This window comes from Rhinolophus ferrumequinum, chromosome 11, assembly GCF_004115265.2.
Source record: "Rhinolophus ferrumequinum isolate MPI-CBG mRhiFer1 chromosome 11, mRhiFer1_v1.p, whole genome shotgun sequence".
Taxonomy (NCBI): domain Eukaryota; kingdom Metazoa; phylum Chordata; class Mammalia; order Chiroptera; family Rhinolophidae; genus Rhinolophus; species Rhinolophus ferrumequinum.
Genome location: NC_046294.1, coordinates 14,090,003 through 14,109,835, shown reverse-complemented (window position 1 = coordinate 14,109,835; position 19,833 = coordinate 14,090,003). Strand labels below are relative to the sequence as shown.

The window sequence follows — 19,833 nt, the reverse complement described above, 5'->3', positions numbered from 1 at the left end:
GTAGAGCTTTTTCATTTCTACCATTAAAAAAAAAAAAAGAAAAAATCCTGTACTAGCCTTAGGTAGATCTGAGTCTACCCAAGGAAGGAATATATCCCAAGGAAGGAATCTTTTTGTAAGATCAGGATAAGTGGGTAGAAGAAGGGAAGGAGAATATAGAAGTGAAAATATAGACGATTTTAATGTTAGTGTGGCCATTTCTCCTTCTAATTTAGAATATACTTAATTATAAAACAATCAGTACCAGAAATTGGCGTGTTTCATCTCACAATGTCACTCAGTTCGGCCATTTCTTAGAGAAGTAGTTTTCCAGTTAGGAGAACTGTTGATGAAACACTGATTTTGTCTTGACATCTTTTTGGGGGTGGGGGGCTGGAGAATGTTTGCAGTGATTGATGGTTGTTAGCTTTGAATAGTTGGTTGTTATCGATAGAATAAGTAACAGAATGTAAACATATCATTCATCTGGACTTTAGGCGGGTGCAAACGTGGTGGAACCTTCGGTCACCATTGTCAAATGAAGACTCTTGAGTTCAGCTTGGGTAGATAAACTTATTTGCTTTTTAAGTTTTACTGGACCACCAGGACTTCAGGAATTATTTTTTTAAACACTCATTAATTTTAGGTAATTACTCTATTTTCTTCAGGGATAAAACTATGAAAGAGGCATTTGTCCATCTTGGCAGCAATTCGTGGAATTGCTTTTTGTCGGGATATTCATCACTTTTGGGTTTTTTTATTCTCACTGCTCCAAAAGAAAGTTTTGGGTTCTTTTGTTCTCTTAAAAATGTTTTGGACGGTAAATGGAAACACTGAATTGCAAGTTCCTGTGTGAAGTGCGCCAAGATACCATTGTCATACCTGAAGATAAAATTCAGGGAGAAGGAACAAACTGGCTATATCAGAATCTCTGGCCTATGTTGTTTCCTGAAGTAAACCCTCAATAGCCCTTTGAGATAGACTTTTAAGAAAATATATCATCAAGCAAGCAGGCTGTGGTGTTTTACATGTGTTACCTCATTTAATTCTTATAACCCTAAGATGTAGGTACCAATAGTATTATTATTATGAACGCTAATAGTATGATTATCCAGATTTGATAGTGAGGAAATGGGCTTGGAGAGTTCTTTGCTCAAGGTCACCCAGTTAGGAATCGGTAGGGCTGAAAATGGAGCTTAGGTCTCTCTGAACGCCAGAACCCAAGTTCTTAATCAGTGGTTCTTAAACTTCAGAGTACAGAAGAAGTATCAAGGGTACTTGTTAAAAATCACTGAGTTCCAGTTAGAGATTGAAGGTCACCAAGTCTGGGATGGTGCCAGATTGTAAATCTGCATTTAACAAGGTGTCTCAGGTGATTCAGATCAACAGGTTGACTGACCATATTTTGAGAAGGAGTTAAATTAGGTTTCTTTCCACACTTGATAAAAAAAACAAAAAGGTGTATATTAAATAACTATCCAAGATTAAGCTACCATAGAGCTATGATTCAAACCCAGTTCTAATTCTACTGCTCACACCCTTTCTTATAAATCCATGATTAATTCACACATTGACCAGTCACAACAAACACAGAAAACATAACTTCTGATAAATCAAGCCACACAAATTTCATGGTCTTATTATTTTCCAAGGTTAATAACTTATAATACCAGTACCAACATTTTCATGGTCCTCAAACTTTTCAGTGACTTTTTTAAATTAAAGAAGTGAGTTTTCTTTGCAATCAAGATCATTTATGCTTTCGGCATGGAATCACTGTTCCCTGGGATAAGTTTCTGACATGTTCAGAAGTGGAAGAGAATAGAAGGCGGTGGGAAGGAAAGAACTTCCCGGCATATCTGCTACATGGTGCTAGAGCTCTTCTTCAGCTCTCCCTCATCACTGAAGTGAAGTGTGAAGGGCTGATGTTAATACTAACAGCCAATCAGATGGCAGTAAGTCATGTTCTGCATCATCTCCCATTGTATCCTTTGAGAACATAGCTCCGTGAGGGCCAATCTGGTTGCCTATTCAAGTCTACTTCCTAGGGGAGAGCCAACACCTGGATTGACTTTCATGGCCTCATCCTGGGATCGGGAGGACTTTTATTTCTGTGTCTCTCACTTTCTTTTTTTTTTTTTTTCAGCTCAGCGACATGTCCTCACGTACATGGAGGATGCAGTGTGCCAGTTGCTAGAGAATAAAGAAGATATTAGCCAATATGGCATTGCCAGGTTCTTCACCGAATAGTAAGTATGTGAATGCTCTGCCAGTAGATCGAGCCCAGAGGAGGTACTTGGAAGCAGGCAAGGTACACGAAGAATAGAGCAGGACAGGGCTGATTATGTACGGCAGTGACTGCTCAGTTTTGGCAGATTGGTCCGGGGCTGCCCAAACTTGCTTTGGAACATGCCTTTGGAGCAGCTTGTTTTGTCCAGTGATAAGGTCATGACTACAGAAACTCAGCATCTGCTTGTATCTGTTTCTTTAGGTCCCTCTTGCAATTTTTAACTTTTTACGTTACTCAAACTATCCACGCTGCCTTCCTTTAGTTAGCGTATCTTTGGCCTATGATTTTCATGGCTGGCTTTTTGCATTGAAATGTTTAGGATGACGTCCCTCTGCAGTTTTCTTTCTACAGCAGGCTGTGTCAGTCACTTAATGATTTCAGAGTATTTCTAGAGGCAGGACATCATTCATAAATGAGATCTTTCAAGGGTTGTACTTCTTTGTAAAGTGTGCTTGAGCTGTGTAAAAGTCAAAATAATTACTCCTTTTTAAACATTACAGAACTGTTTTCAGGCTGAATCCGATAATCACTTTAAAGTACCTTGGTCCTAATGAAAGGATTTGCAGAGGAATACAAAGCATTATTTTTATTACCGATATGCCATAACATATTTATATGATCATTTGGATTCTCTTTTCTTTTGTTGGGAAATTTCATTTGGATTCTCTTCTCTTTTATTGGGAGCATTCTAAGAAAGGAAGAGTAGCCTCTTAATAGGCTTCTGTTTAAGGTGAATCATGAACTCAAATCCATCCTCCTTGAAAACAGATTTTTTCCTTTCTATTCTCCAGAGGTTCCTTAGAGATCAGACAACTATGCTAATATCCTAACCTTAGGTTGCTGTTAGGGGAATTCTTGACTCTCTCTAGCTCTCTTGCTAAGCTATAGGTTTTGCAAATAAAAATCTAGATTTCTTATGGATTGTAATTTCAAGTTTCTGGGAAAAACAAGTTTTCCAGGAGCAGAGCTGGTCCCTTCTTCCAGTCTTCCATAAAAGAGAATGAAGTAGAGAAAGCAGTCCTACTCGTTCTCATGGTATGGGCTGAAGCAAATGAGGTGGGCAGGGAATAAAGACTGAGATTGAATAGCCTTGCTTTTGCAGAACTGACAAGCCCAGGGGTTAAGTTTCTAGGCCATTTAATCTGTACCAGCACTCTTGAGGCTCCTTGCCAAGCGAAATAGGATTCTTCTGGGGCACTGCTTCTTCCGGGCTCTTTTCATTTTACTCCTTACCCACCCATTGCCTTTATAAGTCTTTTCCCTGTTATACTGGTTCTGGAGGGAAGGCATCATTTCTTCTTCATCTTTGTATTCCAGTGCTTGGCACAATGCTTACCATATAATAGATGTGAGGCAAATGTTTGTTGAATCACAGCCGTATCTGTGTTGTAAGTTATTGTGTGTTATATTCTTATTCTTGATCTTGTTAATAATAAAGAATATCTCTTGTTTTTTCTCTTTTTGGTTGATCCTTTTTTTGATAAAGCTCTATATTCTGCCACTTAAGAGGCTGTTTACCATGTGGGTAGTACTCAAAAGTGAACCCCACTGGTCTCTGTAACTGATACTGAACTCAAAAGAGTCAATGGTAAGACTTATAGCTGTTTCAGAATGCTATTGACTGTAGCTTTTATCTACCAATACATTGTTGGGAAAAACTTCAGATTTTCCACAGCCCTGATAGAGGTCTAGTTGCCAAGTGATCTGTTTCTTGTCCTCAGGAAACTAAAAATTACATAATATATGTGAACGGCATGTACCTGACACTTCCATAATTCTACGATACCGTACTGGCCTGAAGCAAGTTATTTTGAGAAGTGAACTAGCATCAAAGCTCCAAAAATCCTTAAAAAAAAAAAAAAAAAAGACTTGAAAGATGTGGATTTATAATGGAATGAGAAGTAGTATTTTGTAGACAAGACCTGAATGTTAGAGGCTACCAATTTTACTTTGCGAATTTTATTTATCTAGTGAGAAAAGCCTTCTTGCTAAGGCCTCCTTGTTGTATTGATTCATGGAAACAATGAAGTAAAAAGAGCACTAAGAAAAAGAGATCCTTATTCTTTTAAGTCCTCACTCTAGAATCTTGGGTGAATTTCTGAAATTTTCTGGGCTTCAGTTACCTCATCTATGAAATGGGTATAATAAAGTCTTACATGATAATAATGGGTGTGCAGCTCAGCTCCAAGTCAAGTTGTTTTCAATCTACTTGTGGAGGGCACAGCTCACTGGCCCATGTGGGAATCGAACTGGCAACCTTGTTGTTAAGAGCTTGCGCTCTAACCAACTGAGCCATCTGGCCACCCAGTAAATTATATTTTATAATAAACATTTTTTTATTAAACTCATACTATGTCTCAAGCACTGTAATTCTTTGAAGTAGGTGCCATTATTATTTCCATTTTATAGATGAGGAAACTGAGATTTAGGAAGATTAAATTAGCTTCTTTATGTTCACAGGATAATAAGTGACAGAGTTACTTATTAGGAATCAAGCCTCGTCTGCAGCATTATAAAAGCAGTATTGTCTGCTGCCTCCAACTCACTGTACTGCCTAATGTTGCTGGGGGCCTAACCAGGTAATATTCTAAGGTCTCTTCTAGCTATACTTTCTACATTCTTTGAATTTTCCCTTATAACTATGCTTCACAAAGTTTAACACATAGCTTTGTCCGGTGACTTCAGTCCATTGCCATTTAAATGTTTAGTATTGGCCCTTTTGGGGGTGGGGGGCCGGGTACAATTGGCATTGGTTCTAAACAATAGGAAGCATTTTTTTAAAATATATTAACTTTGCACTTCCTTCTCTCAGTTTCAAGTTCACACCTTGAGATTTTCATATATTTAATAATGGGTGATTTACCTTTAAACAGTAATAAAAGTACTCTTCGAAATTGTTTTTGGAAGGCTTTTCTGCTGATTGTCTCCTCTGGGTCTGCTTGCCTTCTCACCTAGGCTGTCACTCCTTGGTTGTTGATGTTTTCCAACAAATCCATGATTGTTTCAGCAAATGTGGATAAGCTTTAAAACATGAGTATCTAAGCTGTACTGTGTATGTATGTCTGCAAGACTGAGAGCACTTTAGATCATATTCCTCTGGACACTCTTGAAAGAAAGATTCTAAATCCCAGAGGATTTTCTTTTATGTTGTATGCAACCTCTACCTCTGAATGTTGTCTTTCAACCAGTGGAAGGTAAAAGGAATTACTATTTAGAGGTGCCACTCTAAGAATAGACCAAGTGTCAGCACTGGGTCAGGACCTCTGAAGAAGTACGTCCAAGAAAAGGAGGCGAGAGTAGCTGTAACTTAGAAACCACAGCAGAGTGTGACCAGGTTTTGTGGTAAAGATAAAATGAGAAATGTGGTTTTTTTAAGACATTGGAAAATAATGACAAGAGAAAAACAGGCTGAAATCTGAGAATTCCTATCAGAATTGGGAAGCATTTTTTGCAGGCTAAATTGGTAGTTACAGCACTGTGGCATCAGGGAGCCAGACCTCCACTTACTAATATAGAAAAGACTCATACTCTGTGGTCTTGGTTGGTGGGCCCAGGAGGGCTCTTTCTTATGATCCAATGTCTTGTTTTTGTTTTGTTTTTTTTAAATGATGATTTTAGCTTCTTGGGGAGGTTTTCGTGATGACTGTTTTGGTCACAAGTAGACAAATTACCTTCATTGGTGGAAGTTTATTTTAAGAATCTGTGAGAATAAAAGACAGCATTCATTCGGTAATTATTTTTGAGCCCCTACTATATGCCAATGTGTACTAGGCAATGGCGATACAGTGGTGAACAAGACGAATAAGGAAATGATCCTCATGGACCTAAAGGTTTCGTGAGGGAGATAGTCAGTAAGCAGGTAAACTGATGTTGATGGCGATGGCTGACCGTTAATCAGTACTTGCTACGTGCTAGGCACTGTTATAAGCATATAACATGTATTATCTCATTTAAGTTCACTATACTGTGAGGTGGGGTATTAGTGTTACCTCCATTTTGCACATTAGGAAATTCAGACCTAATGTAACATTAGGCCACAAAAGTAACATTCCAAAGGTTCCATAGCTGATAACTGTAAAAGATAAACAACAAGAAAATAACTAGGATAATGGGATCTATAGGATGGCCAGGAAGGCCTCTTGGAGGAGGGGCATTTGAGGGCTTATCCCATGGAATGGCTGTCTTATCCCATCAGAGAGCTACCAGGTTATCTCAGCTCAGGTGACTCACCTTCTCTTTGTCCACCTTTATTACCTAGGCTTTCTGGGTCCAAAAAAGGTAATACCCTTAATAGGTGGTGGTCAGAGAAAGCCACCTTACAGATAATTGGCCTCCCTCATGCATTGCTCATATGTAATAAGTGAAAGTAATAAAATAATGTCATTAAATTATTTGTGTTATCTTATATACTCGTATAATATATATATGGATATGGAAATCGTTGTCAGTTTTAGAAAAGTCCATTCTGATATATATTAATCATCAGAATTCAATTAGGAAGTTGTATACCTTTTTTATATCCTCTTATTGTAAAAAGTACCAGCATCAAACTCCTTTTTTATTGTTTTGATTAGAATAAATCTATGAAATGTGAAATTCATTAATTCACTCTTGGAGGAAAAAGGAGATTCCAATAGTGTATATTCTTAAATTACTTGAAATGTAACTCTAATGAAAATCAATCCATGATTATAAAATATGTATTATTCTTTTTTTGAACAGGTGCTCTAAGCCCTATGAAAAGATGACCCACTTCTAAGTAATCTAGAGCAATCAGGGCGTAAACTTTCAGTTCTAAAGTTGGCAGATTTTTTAAGAATTATCTACCATCTAGTGTGTAAGTAATGTTGTTTTGGGGTTCTTCTCGTGCCCGTGGTAACAGAGTAATGGAGACGTGGAGCAACAAGAAACGATCAGAACAAACTACTGACTTCTAGGCTCATAGCTTTGAATGAGGGAGGGACTTGAGTCTTTTCTGGGCCATTTCTGCTCTATGTTTTCCCTACTTATTGTTGTCGAATTGAGCCAAAATGTGGTGTGCTGAAGTAATGGTGACTAATCCTATTATAGGCTTCTTCAAAGGGGGTAATGCTTCTCCCAGCCCCCCCACTCCATCTTTTTTCCATAGTTTAGTTCTTAGCTAGAGTTGACACATTGTAACAGAAAATTATCCATTTCTCATTGTCAGCATCTGGATTCTCACAGACTCAGATAATTGCCAGGAATAGATTTTGCCTTGAGCTAAAGCAATCCTATTCCTCACTGTTATTGGCCCAGGCTCTTCTGTTAAGCCGTCATTTGTGAAACCTATAGAGCATTCTTATTCTTTTCTCTTATCTATCCTATAGCATGAAGGACTCCAGGGAGAAATAGTGATGAGTTTGGAGTCACCAAAATCTATTTTGAAACTTAAAAATCCAGGTTCATTGAGGATATAAGAAGCTGCTATTTGCTTAGAATCCATCTCTCTTCTTCACTCCCTTCATGTTTTGATGGCAGGAAACCATCGAGCAGCACTTGACCCGCTAACTGAGGAAGCCATTTCACAGCCCACTGGTCCCCTGACTCATTTAGAAGTCAGAGTCAAAGGTTATGGAAGTAATAATTGGGTCCAGATTCTCCCTGTCAGGAAAGACTTTACTTCCCCACTCCCTCCCTTCTATGCGTTAAGAGAAACTTAGCTGTTGTGAAACCATTCAATAAGGAAATGTAGGAACTCCAGCCTTGGCTGAAGTATTCTCAAGACCCAGTGATATTATTTCTTTTTTCATGGGAGCTGCTTTTATAGCAAGCTAGTATAAAATTTAGGTACAATTCTCCACACTAAAATATTTTCCCTTGGAGAAATTCCTTGATTTATTTTAATCTATAAATAATACAAAGAATCTTTACTTGGTCCAATGCAAGTGCTCATACCACCACGCTCACAATCCTGAGCACTCCTCTGACAATCACACACACCAATCTGAGTTAACATGTCAGTAGTGCTATGAGTCATGTACAAAGCTCATCAGAAGTTAAGAAACTTCACTTCACCAACAATAGAACAATTTAAATTCATCAGCGCTTTAAATTTCTTCCATGCTTTGCTCTGAACTCTCGCTCTGTGGTGCTGGCGGCACAGACCTGGCACAAGAGCAGGAAAGAATGACACAATCTGGCACCTCTAACCAGAAGGTTTTAATGAACTGGGATGGGGGTGGAGGGGATCGAGGGGAAGGAGGAGGAACAGTTAGGATTTTGGCAGCCACACAAAGGCTCTTCTTCCTAAGAAAAGTGAAATGAAAGTCAAATGAAGCTTCTCTCTGTGATGATGATTTGCTAAGATGTTTGTCTGTCTCTTCGCTTCCAACCCCGTGGCAGGTGCATCTTTACAGTGAATAACTTCCCCACAAAACAAATTGTTTCTCGGTATCCCTCAAGAGGGGTCATGTTCAACTAATTTCCTGTCTGAGGCCATAACTGTGATTCCTTTCTTCTATCAGATGCAATTCTGACCAGCACAGTGGAAACTATCTTACCAGAAAATGTCATGAGCACGTACATTTATTTTAGGACACGTTGATCCAGGATCGCTGAGTTCTGGGGCTGCAGCCGTACGTAATACTGTTTCCCGGGTGGCCCTAGAAGCACTTTTGAATTCATCCCTTTGTCATTAATTAACATTACCAACAATTATCCTTGTTAATGTCCTTACGTTCTATTTTCCACGTTAAGATCATGCTCCGGATGATGACACCGATCTCACAGCATTGTACAGATCAAGTGAAATGACCTGGGTAAACGTCTGGCTAGATACAGTTCGCTGTCATTATGTTTCATTCCCCTGCAGCTCCAGTTTCCTGGGGTTTTTGCTTCTGTCCTACTTCATGGATTGCTTACGGTAGAACGTGATCGTCGTCCTCTCTTTTCTCTTTAAATGGTATCAGAGTTGAAGATCCTGAGGATGGTTTAGTCTCTCTTGTTTTGTGTAAGACCTTTTGCTTACCTTGCATTTTTTGGAGAGTACAAGCATTTGATGATTTTCCTGCGTGACTATTAGCCATTTATTGTTAGTGATTCTACTCATCATTTAGTACATTCGGAGAATAGCCTAAGAAATTTTTTCTATCTTTCCCACCCCACCAATATGCCATTTTCTCAATTCCTGTCTCTACCCTCTTCCCTCTGGCTGCCAGCATTAAAAAATTCCAGGTGTAATGGGAGACCTGAGTCAGTCAAGTCCAGCCAGCTTGTATTGTTCTGCTCTTAGCTCCAGTGGTACAGTGATGTGTTCAGGGTAATGAAAAGCAGACACTGCTGAGGTCATCGCTCCACACACTGGCAGCCTGCTCCAGGAAGCTGTTTATCTGTGCTTGCCGAGCCAAGCTCCCGCCTCCAAACAGTTGGAATGTACTGAGGAACCACAGAGCCCAAAGAGAGAATGTTACACAGGCGGTTCCGGGCAGAGCGAGTATATTGACACCACACGAGCTACAGTTTACATGTGTGGGGGTAATTGTCCATCTGCACACTCTCATACTTCACCTTCTGTGCAACATATACGCCCTCTCAAGGGGGGTTCACCAACAGAACCGTACTGCTTTGTCCAAATTATAGAAAATTTTATGTAAAAACCACCTTTTTAAGGTAGTGTTTCTCCGAGTCAAATTTAATGTTTAGAATCTTAACCCATAGACGCCTGATCTCTAAAGCTTCCCAAACCCTGTTCCTTGCATGGTTTTTTTCAACTAAATATTTTTCTTCATCCCTTTACTACAATATCAGGTATCATTACAGAGCTTCAGACGTGGTCTGTATCAGTAGGAATAGAAGATAGGGTCACTTGCCTATAAGGGGATGTAATCTGATTTTGGAGATAATGCTTATTAACAGACAATTAGAAAACAATTTAAAACCTTATATAATGGCGTTAACTTGTGCTCTGAGAGTCAGGGGAAATATGGGTGCTAGAGTAGTTAAATAAGGCCTCATACCGTAGTTTGTCTTGACCTGTGTGATAGTTAATTTTATGTGTCAATTTGACTGGGCAAATGAGTGCAGAGGTAGCTGGTAAACCATTTCAGAGTCTGTCTGTAAGGGTGTTTCCAGAAGAGATTATAGTTTGAGTTGGTTGAGTAAAGAAGATTGCCCTTACCAATGTGGGTGGGCATCATCCAATTCCTGGCGGGCCTGACTGGAACAAAAATGTGAAGGAAGGGTGAATTTGCTCTTTTTGCTTGAGCTGGGATATTCCTTTTCTCTTGCCCTGAGACATCAGCTCCCCTGGTTCTTGGGCCTTGGAGCTCGGATGAGAATTTATGCCATTCTTGGGCCTTTGGGCTAAGATAGGGACTTATACCACTGGCTCCCCTGGCTCTTAGGCCTTCCGACTTGGCTCGAATTATACTGTCAACTTTCTTGGTTCTCCAGATTGCAAATGGCAATTGTGGAACTTCTTGGCCTCCATCATCACATGAGCCAATTCCATAGTCACATAAGCTAAATACACACCACACACACACACACACACACACACACACACACACGCAGTTGGTTCTGAATAACACTGACCAGTGCAACCTGGAAAGGTGAGTAGAATTTGGATAAGCAAAAAAGAAGTATTTTTATGTGACATGAAAACACTATAGCATAGTGATTAAGAACACAGACTTTGGAGTCACATCCGTGTTTGAGGGGCTGATACTTACTATTATGTGATCTTGTGCAGGTTGCTTAGGCTCATCTATAAAATAGGAAGACTCATATATAAACTAGAAAATTTCGTGTTACATGGTTGTTGGAAGGATTAAATGAGATAATGAATGTAAAGTACTTAGCATTCTATCTAAGGTAAACTAAGTGTTGAATAAATGATAGCTACCACTCCTGTTGTTCGTTCATTCAACAAATATTCACTGAGTGCCTTTGGATCACTGTTCCAGACACTAGGGGATACAGCAGTGAACAAAACAGATAAAAAATGCCAAACTTCATGGAGCTTCCATTCTGAACTTAGCTTTCATTTTGAACTATATTTCACCTTTTTTCCTCTTGTAGTAAGTTTAGATTTACAAAAAAGTTGAAAAAATAATAGACTTCCTATATCCCTTTCCCCAGCTTCCACTAATGTTAACATCATTTATAACCATAGTATAATTATGAAAATCAGGAACTTATTAATTGAAAACTATTAACTATAAACCTTATTTTAATTTCCACCTTCATTTAGGAAGGGCAGCTTTTTTTTTGTATAAATTCTAGGTTGGCAGTTATTTTCTTTTAGCACTTAGAATTTACCATTCCTCTATCTTTTGGTTTTCACTGTTTCTATTAAGAAGTCAGTTGTGAGTCTTATTCTTATACCTTTGAAACCAATTTCGTCTTTATCTCTGGCTACTTTTTTGGATATTTCTTCTTGGTCTTTGGTTTTTGGTAGTTTTACTATGATGTGCCTCAGTTTGCTTTTCTTTATATTTAAACTATTTGGGGTTAGTGCTCTTGAACCTGAAACTTGATGTCTTTTCTTAGTTTTATAAAGTTCTCAGTTTTTAGCTTTTCAATTTTACATCTGTTCCACTCTCTTCACTCCTGAGATTCTAACTACATAAATATTTTCATGGCATCCTCTGTCTCTTGTGCACTTTTCTGCATTTTTCATCTTTTTTTTTTTAATGCTTCATTTTGGATATTTTTTTAAACCTATTTTCCAGTTCACTAATTCTCTTTTCATTTATGTCTAATTTGGTGGTAAACCCATCTATTGAGTTCTTAATTCCAATTATTGTTTTGTTTTTGTTTTGTATCTTAATGTAGAACTTTTAATCAGTCTGTTGTAAATACAAAAGAATAAAAAAGAAATTCCAAGCTGGGGAGAACTATGAATGATTGAAAGTTAGTTTGAAGAAACCTTAGGATTTGTTTACTAGTGTTTCTCATACTTCTCTTAGTTTTGCCCCCCACAGTGGTTTTTTTTCTTCTTCTTATTCCCAGCAGCAAAGAGCATTTTAACCAGCTTTACTTTCTGTGGTTTATTGTGAAAACCTTGTGTAGTTTAAATGTGCTTTGTTTATTTTTTAAATACTTTATTTTTTAAAAAATAGTTTTAGCGCCGGCCCGGTGGCTCAGGCGGTTAGAGCTCCATGCTCCTGACTCCGAAGGCTGCTTATTCGATTCCCACTTGGGCCAGTGGGCTCTCAACCACAAGGTTGCCAGTTCAATTCCTCGAGTCCCACAAGGGATGGTGGGCAGCGCCCCTTACAACTAAGATTGAACACAGCACCTTGAGCTGAGCTGCACTGAGCTCCCGGATGGCTCAGTTGGTTGGAGTGCATCCTTTCAACCACAAGGTTGCCGGTTCAATTCCTCGACTCCCACAAGGGATGGTGGGCTGTGCCCCCTACAACTAGAAACGGCAACTGGACCTGGAGCTGAGCTGCGCCCTCCACAACTAAGACTGGAAGGACAACAACTTGAAGCTGAACGGCACCCTCCACAACTAAGATTGAAAAGACAACAACTTGACTTGGAAAAAAGGCCTGGAAGTACACACTGTTCCCCAATAAAGTCCTGTTAAAAAAAAAAAAATCTTTAAAAAAAAATAGTTTTAGGTTCACAGCAAAACTGAGAGGAGGGTAGAGATTTCCCATGTTCCTCCTGCCCCCAAACATGCATAGCTTCCCTCATTACCAAAATACCCTACCAGGGTGGTACATTTATTACAATTGATGAACCTTCATTGACATATCATTATCACTCAAAATCCATAATTTACCTAAGGGTTCACTCTTGATGTTGTACCTTCTGTGGGTTTGGACAAATGTATAATGACATACATTCATCATTATAGTATTATACAGAGTATTTTCACTGATCTAAAAATCCTCTGTGTTCTGCCTATTTATATCCTTCCCCAAGCCCCAGGAGCCACTAATCTTTTACTGTCCTCATAGTTTTACCCTTTCCAGGATATCATATAGTTGGAATCAGATAATATGTAGTCTTTTTTAATTACTGTATTTTTTTAGTTCAAGAATTGTCATTCAGTTCTTTATTTATGGTTTCTTTATTAGATCTTATCTTTCACTTGCTTGAACATAGTAAAGCATAATTTTTTAAAAGTCCATAATTCATTATCTGGATTCTCTGTGAGTCTGTATCTATTATCTATTCTATCTCTTCATTTTTTATTCCATTGTCTTGTAGTATGCTTTTTTCCCCTTTAGTTGAGTGCTGTGCATTGTATATGAAAAATTATAGAGATAATGTGAGGCCTAGAATAACGTTTTCTTTCTTCAGAGAGGATTTACATTTGCTTCTGGCAGATGGCCCATGCACTAGCAATCCTGGATTACCTCAATCCATTCAGGCATTGAAATCACTTGAAGCTAGACTTAAGTATCAGGGAGGACTGATCTCTTTCTAGATATAACTTTTCAGAGTGCCAGCCAGAGCCTTAAGGATTTACCAGAATGTCTGTCTCTAGCCTGTGTGGGTCCTGAACTCCAGTTTTTTGATCACCAAGCCTCAAGAATCATTTGAAAATTCAGGAACTTAACTTTAATTCAAAACTATTACTTGCTCAGTCTCTCAGCTGCTTCTTTCATGACTGGCAGAGGCCCCTGGAACTACTAGTGGGTGTAATAATACCTTATTTTTAAAGTGGTGATGAATATAAATGATATTGTGAGATATCTGGAACAACTTTAATGTGATATGAAAATATCAGAGATTTCTGTTGTTTAAAAAAAAAACCACAATACTCCTTAATTCTGCTATGTTTACATTCATAATTGAAGGAAATACTAAATTCCAGTTAGAGGTCAGTAAAACTAAAGATGTAATTTTTTTCCTATCCAAGTATGTGGATCGCTTGAATTCAATCCATGGACCCTTCTGTTTAGAATTCCTGTCCATGGGGAAAAGTGGCCCAAATGCTGGGCCCACCTTTTTGGGTTTTCTGCTCTTGTAAGTTGGCCTTATCATTCTTCATTTACCTTGTTGACTCTCTGATGACTTCAAACAGATGCTTTTAATAATTCATCCAGTGTTTCTCAGCCAGGAGGATTAGTCTGGATCACCGAGTCTGCTTTTATTGTAAGAGGGAGTATTTTGGGACTTTCATTCTAGAGGATTAGCAGAAGTAGAAAATACGCGCTGCAAGGGGTCATAAGGGAATCTAACTTGACTTGTGGAGAACTAGTACATGTTGAAAAGCAACAAACAGGAAATATATAATTAGATAGGGCTATTTTGTGGAAGGCTCAATTATGTTGAGATAAGACGAAAGGCAAAAGACAGTGTCTTGTAAAGGCTGAGAAATAACTTGGCTGCCTGGTCTTCTTTTAATTTTTAGGCTTTAGTAACTATTTATTAAGCACCTACTATATGCCAATCACTGTGCCAGACGTGGTCCTCAAAGAATTCACTGTCATCCTCATTGGAGGCAGAAATAATGGCAGGCTACATACCAGAAAAACACTATTATTCTACAATGTTTGTGGACCTAGTGTATGTTAGACAACATGCTAACGAAGGATATAAGATGAAAAACTTATGAACTCAGGGAGAAAATCAGGTGTAACATAATTATTAAGATGCTATTAAATAAGTGCCAAGTAGAATTTCAGGCAACATATTTTGGGATAAGTAGAAGGAGAGATTTATTCTGACTACAAATTTTGAGGAAAGCTTCATGGAAGAGGTATTTCAAGTGGTCCTTAGAAGACAGATAATAGAGAATGGGAACTGAGCTGGGAGGGCATCTCTGGCCAAGGGAACAGCATGAGCAAGGGTGCAGAGGTTTGGTGTATTTAGAGAATGACAAAAGGTCTATCGTTAGTGCTTTAGTCTGTTTGAGCTGCTGTAACAAACTATCATAGACTAGGTGGCTTATACACAACAGAAATTTATTTCTCACAGTTCTGCAACCTGGAAGTTCAAGATCAAGGCTCTGGCAGGTTCTGCATCTGTTGAGACTCATCTCCTGTTTTACAGACAGCTCTTTTCACTGTATATTCATTCATATGGTGGAAGAGGCAAGGGACCTCCTCCTGTGCCTCCTTTATAAGGGCCCTAATCCCATTCACGAGGGCTCCATATTCATGACCTAATCACCTCCCAAAGGTCCCACCTCCACCTACTCTCACATGGGGATTAGGTTTCAACATAGGAATTTTGAGGGGCACACAAATATTCAGTCTGTAACAGTGAAGTGATAGAGGTCAGGAAGATAAATAAGTGAAGCATTAGAAAGCTAGTTTGGTCATAGAACATAGGGTTTTCTACCCTATGTTACTGGTAGGATGTTGCTGCTGTTGACTGAGATCATTGAATTCGGGAAATATTTCTTACATGTCCCTTATATGCTTAGGTTTATGACAGGTGCTGAGGAAACAATCGTTCATGGTCCCTACCTTGAGGGTACTTACATTCAAATTAGCCAGTAGTTGAATTATTAGTGATTTGAGCTAACTGGAATTCAAGGTGCTAAGAATAGGACTGTCTTAATTAAGTTTGAGGGGCCAGGGAAGGTGTCATAGAGCAGGTGGCCCTCTAAGCTGAGTATTCTTTTCCTGATTTATTTTTTAAAGTCAAATGTATACATGCATACAGTTTAAAGGGTAAAATATTAATAGTTATATAGAACTGTTTTTAAAAATAACATTGCCCCAACTCTCAATGTAGTTTCCCATTCCTCAGAGGTAACCACTTTTAACTCCCATCGAGTGATTTGTTTGGTATTTATTTCTAGATCTCTAAATTACTTATGTTGCTACTTCATGATTTTTTTTTCAATTTTCAGGCATTGTCTATTGACTTCCCACTATCTAAGAGGTAAATCTAATTCCCCTTAACAAATTTTACCACACATATGTACTCTTAGTTAGCCCCCAACTTCCTAATATGTTTATGTCAAGATTTTGGTTGTATCCATATTCAGTGTTTATATTTTATAACTATATAAACACTGCTGGCACCGTACTATGTTGCACAATCTTCTCACCCCTGGGATTGCCTTTTTTTCCCTTGCTTGATTAATTTCCTATAAACGTATCACCAATTTATCTCCAAACTCTACCTAATTGAATAAATTTCCCTCCAGTACTGTGCTATTTCTTTTCCACTTGCCCATGTACATCCACTCTCCACATTTCTCTACGCTGGAGGGCTGATCTGTAGGGACGTTAATCCCTAGATTCCCTTGCCCTGTGGCTTCCATTTGGGTCAAAGCCACTGGGAGGTATTGGCAGGGGATTGAAGGGCAAAAAGAGAGAGAGTGAGTTTGGGGTACGTATTCTCTTGTTTCTCTCCCTGCCAGTTTGCTGTGAGTTCGCGTTGGCTCTGTTCCTCTTCTGGAGGTGACAGCTCATGTTGGATGGCTCCTCCTCTTTCTAGATTAAAGAAATCATTCCCTCCACTTGGCTCTTCAGGCCTAGGGGTAAGGACAGTTGCTGACTGTTCCTAGCCCTAAGGAAATCCACTTTCACTGAACCTTGTCCATGCCTCTGTAAGCGCTTTTTATAACTTTCCTCAGCTACCCTTTTTAAATGAATTATCTGTTAACCGCAAGGACTCTGACCAAAGAAAGTACATTCATATTTGAAGCTTCTCCCGAATCTTCTGATCTGCTTTATGTTATTTTATCTCTATGCCTGCTGTGTAGCAGTTATCTAACAATTCGGTCTGCAGACTTTCACCTTTAACCTTGGGATTCCCTGTCTTCTTTCTTCCTTGTTTTTGGTGTAGTGGTTTTAAAACAGGGCGCCATATTCTTTGACACTCCTGCCTTTGAGAAATGGGATCTGTGTCCTCTTCATTTAAATATGAATATGATAGAAGTAACAGTGTGTGACTTTCAAGGCTAGGTCACAAAAGGCCATGTAGATTCTGTTTTGAGCTCTGGGAACTCACTTTTCAAACAACCCATCTTACTAACCAGATCCTGTGCGATAAGAAGCTGAGCCACAAGCCTGCTCTTCAAGTATCCCTGTCTAGCTGCCTGACACGTGAGGGAAGAAGCTCCAGATGATTCCATCTCCAACCATTTGAGTCAACCCCAGCCGTTTGAGTCTTCCCAATTCAGGACCCAGTTACCATGAAGTAGAGACAAGCCATCTTGGCTGCATTCTGTATAATTCCTGACCCACTGAATCCAGGAGCATAATAAAATTGTTGTGTTTTTTTTTTTAATGCCACTAAGTTTGGTGTGGTTTGTTATGCATCAATAGATGACTGGCACAAAATGTGTTACTGGGAATAGTTGCTGCAATGTCATTGGTTTAAGACAAGGCAGCAGGCAGAAACCGGAAGGACCTTGAAGAGACTATTAGCGGAAGTCTGATGGGCCTCAAGGAAGCCCATCAATGAAGGCTTAAAAGAGAGTGAGGGCCTGGCCCAGTGGCTCAGGCGGTTAGAGCTCCATGCTCCTAACTCCGAAGGCTACTGGTTCGATTCCCACATAGGCCAGTGGGCTCTCAACCACAAGGTTGTCAGTTCGATTCCTCGAGTCCCACAAGGGATGGTGGGCAGCGCCCCCTGTAACTAAGATTGAACACGGCACCTTGAGCTGAGCTGCTGCTGAACTCCTGGATGGTTCAGTTGGTTGGAGTGCGTCCTCTCAACCACAAGGTTGCCAGTTCGACTCCCACAAGGGATGTTGGGCTGTACCCCCTGCAATTAACAATGGCAACTGGACCTGGAGCTGAGCTGCGCCCTCCACAACTAAGACTGAAAGGACAACAATTTGAAGCTGAACAGCACCCTCCACAACTAAGATTGAAAGGACAACAGCTTGAAGGTGAACGGCACCCTCCACAACTAAGATTGAAAGGACAACAACTTGACTTGGAAAAAAGTCCCGGAAGTACACACTGTTCCCCAATAAAGTCCTGTTCCCCTTCCCCAATAAAATCTTAAAAAAAAAAAAAAAGAGTGAGTGAGGAAAATGTTATTGGAAACTGGAGGTAAGAGGACCCTTGGTAGGTAATGACCAAGTTTGGCAATACTGTCACCGTTAGTAATGTGAAAAATAGGGAATGTACCTAGTGAACGTGATGATCTAGCTGCTGCGTCTCTTTTTTAGCTGCCTACAGTGAAATGCGAGAGAGATGAACTGTTTTGTTTTCTCGTAGAATTTAGGGGAAATGTAGATAGCTCAGGACAATTTTTCCAACTAGCCAAAAGTACTCGAAGTAAGAAAGTTTCTGAGGACAAAGATCAAATCCAGGGTGCTATCAGGGAAATGTGGTCTTAGGGGAAAGATGAACCCTTTGTTAAGACCTCAGAAAGATTTCAAGGTGGCTTAAGGATCTTAAGGGTGTTACCCCACAGCAGCCACAGAGGGAGCTCAAATAGGAAAGGGCCTCTCTCAAAGAGATGTGTGTGTATAGCTTTTTAAAGAGAATTGTATGGGTGGAAACACCACCAGCTTGGACCAAAGAGGACAGAGATAATACAAAATAAAATGTGGCCTTTGGACCCCCAGACTTCTTCTATGGGCAGGAAGCAAGCTGAGAAAGCTACTCAGCCACAGACTGAGGCTGTGTTTTATTGAATTGAAAGGGTGGTTCAGAAGATGGAACCCAAAGCGCAGAGTACACTGGCAAAAGCCACGGAAAATCATAAGCAGGGAGAGGTACTGGGCCCAAATCAAGGAAATAAGTCACGGGCCTGGGTGGACTTCAGAATTGCAGTGGACCCATGATTACGATATTGCTGCCTATTCTCCCTCTTTTGAACAGAAATCTATTGTGGTTATTCTATCCCTGTATCACTGTTGTACATGCTGGGTATGTGGGAGCATGTAACTTGTCTCTTTAGTTGACAGGTGGTCAGACAGAGGAACCATACTTGAGGAGCTGTACCCAAGAAATTGCACTTGAGGAACTTCATCTGTACCTGGACTTGATTTATACGAGAAGATCCTGGAGTTTGGGTTGATGCTGAAATGGAATTCGACTTTGAGACTCTAGGGAGCAGGGTGTGTTTTGCATTTGGGAGGAATGTAAATTGTTGTGGCCAGAGGGCAACTGGGACAGATTATATTTTCCAGAGATAGCTGCACCAATATCTCCTGTCCTACGTGCTCTTCTACAAAGTGATCTTGCCATGCCCCCTGTACAAGTTAGAGCCTAATTGTTTTACAGTGATGTGCCTTGGTGTACATCTGTATTCATTCATTATGCTAGGCTTTTAAGGATCCTTTCAATCTGGGAAGCGACGTCTTTCCGTTCTGAGGAATTTTCTTCAATATTTTTCTTCCTTCCAGTTCTTTCAAACATCTTGCCTACTTACATACACACCCATGGATATGTAGTTTTATTTAAATGGTATCATACCACACATGCTGTTCTGTTTAATGAATTTTATTTTTCAGATTACATAGGCTGTATATCTTTTCAGATTTATCAAATAACATGACATTTTATATTAATCATTAATATGGCCTTTAAACATACCCAATCATCTACATATATAAAATCTTTATGCCATTCATCATATCTACACACCAAATAAAACCTTTTTAGACTATAAGCCCTGATTTGAACTTCTGAAAATATGGTCACCATACGCTAAGGCACAAT

The 19,833-nt window shown here is 39.4% G+C and overlaps 1 protein-coding gene across 4 annotated transcripts in view; it reads left to right on the top strand.

Annotated features, from left to right (window-relative positions):
- The window catches only part of CSTPP1 (centriolar satellite-associated tubulin polyglutamylase complex regulator 1), a 159,134-nt gene that overhangs the window by 31,933 nt on the left and 107,368 nt on the right, over window positions 1–19,833 (top strand). For all 4 annotated transcript variants that reach the window (XM_033119515.1, XM_033119514.1, XM_033119516.1 and 1 more), the window contains exon 2: window positions 2,126–2,228. In XM_033119515.1, coding sequence (XP_032975406.1) covers window positions 2,126–2,228 — 103 coding nt within the window. The remainder of the gene's footprint in view (window positions 1–2,125; window positions 2,229–19,833) is intronic.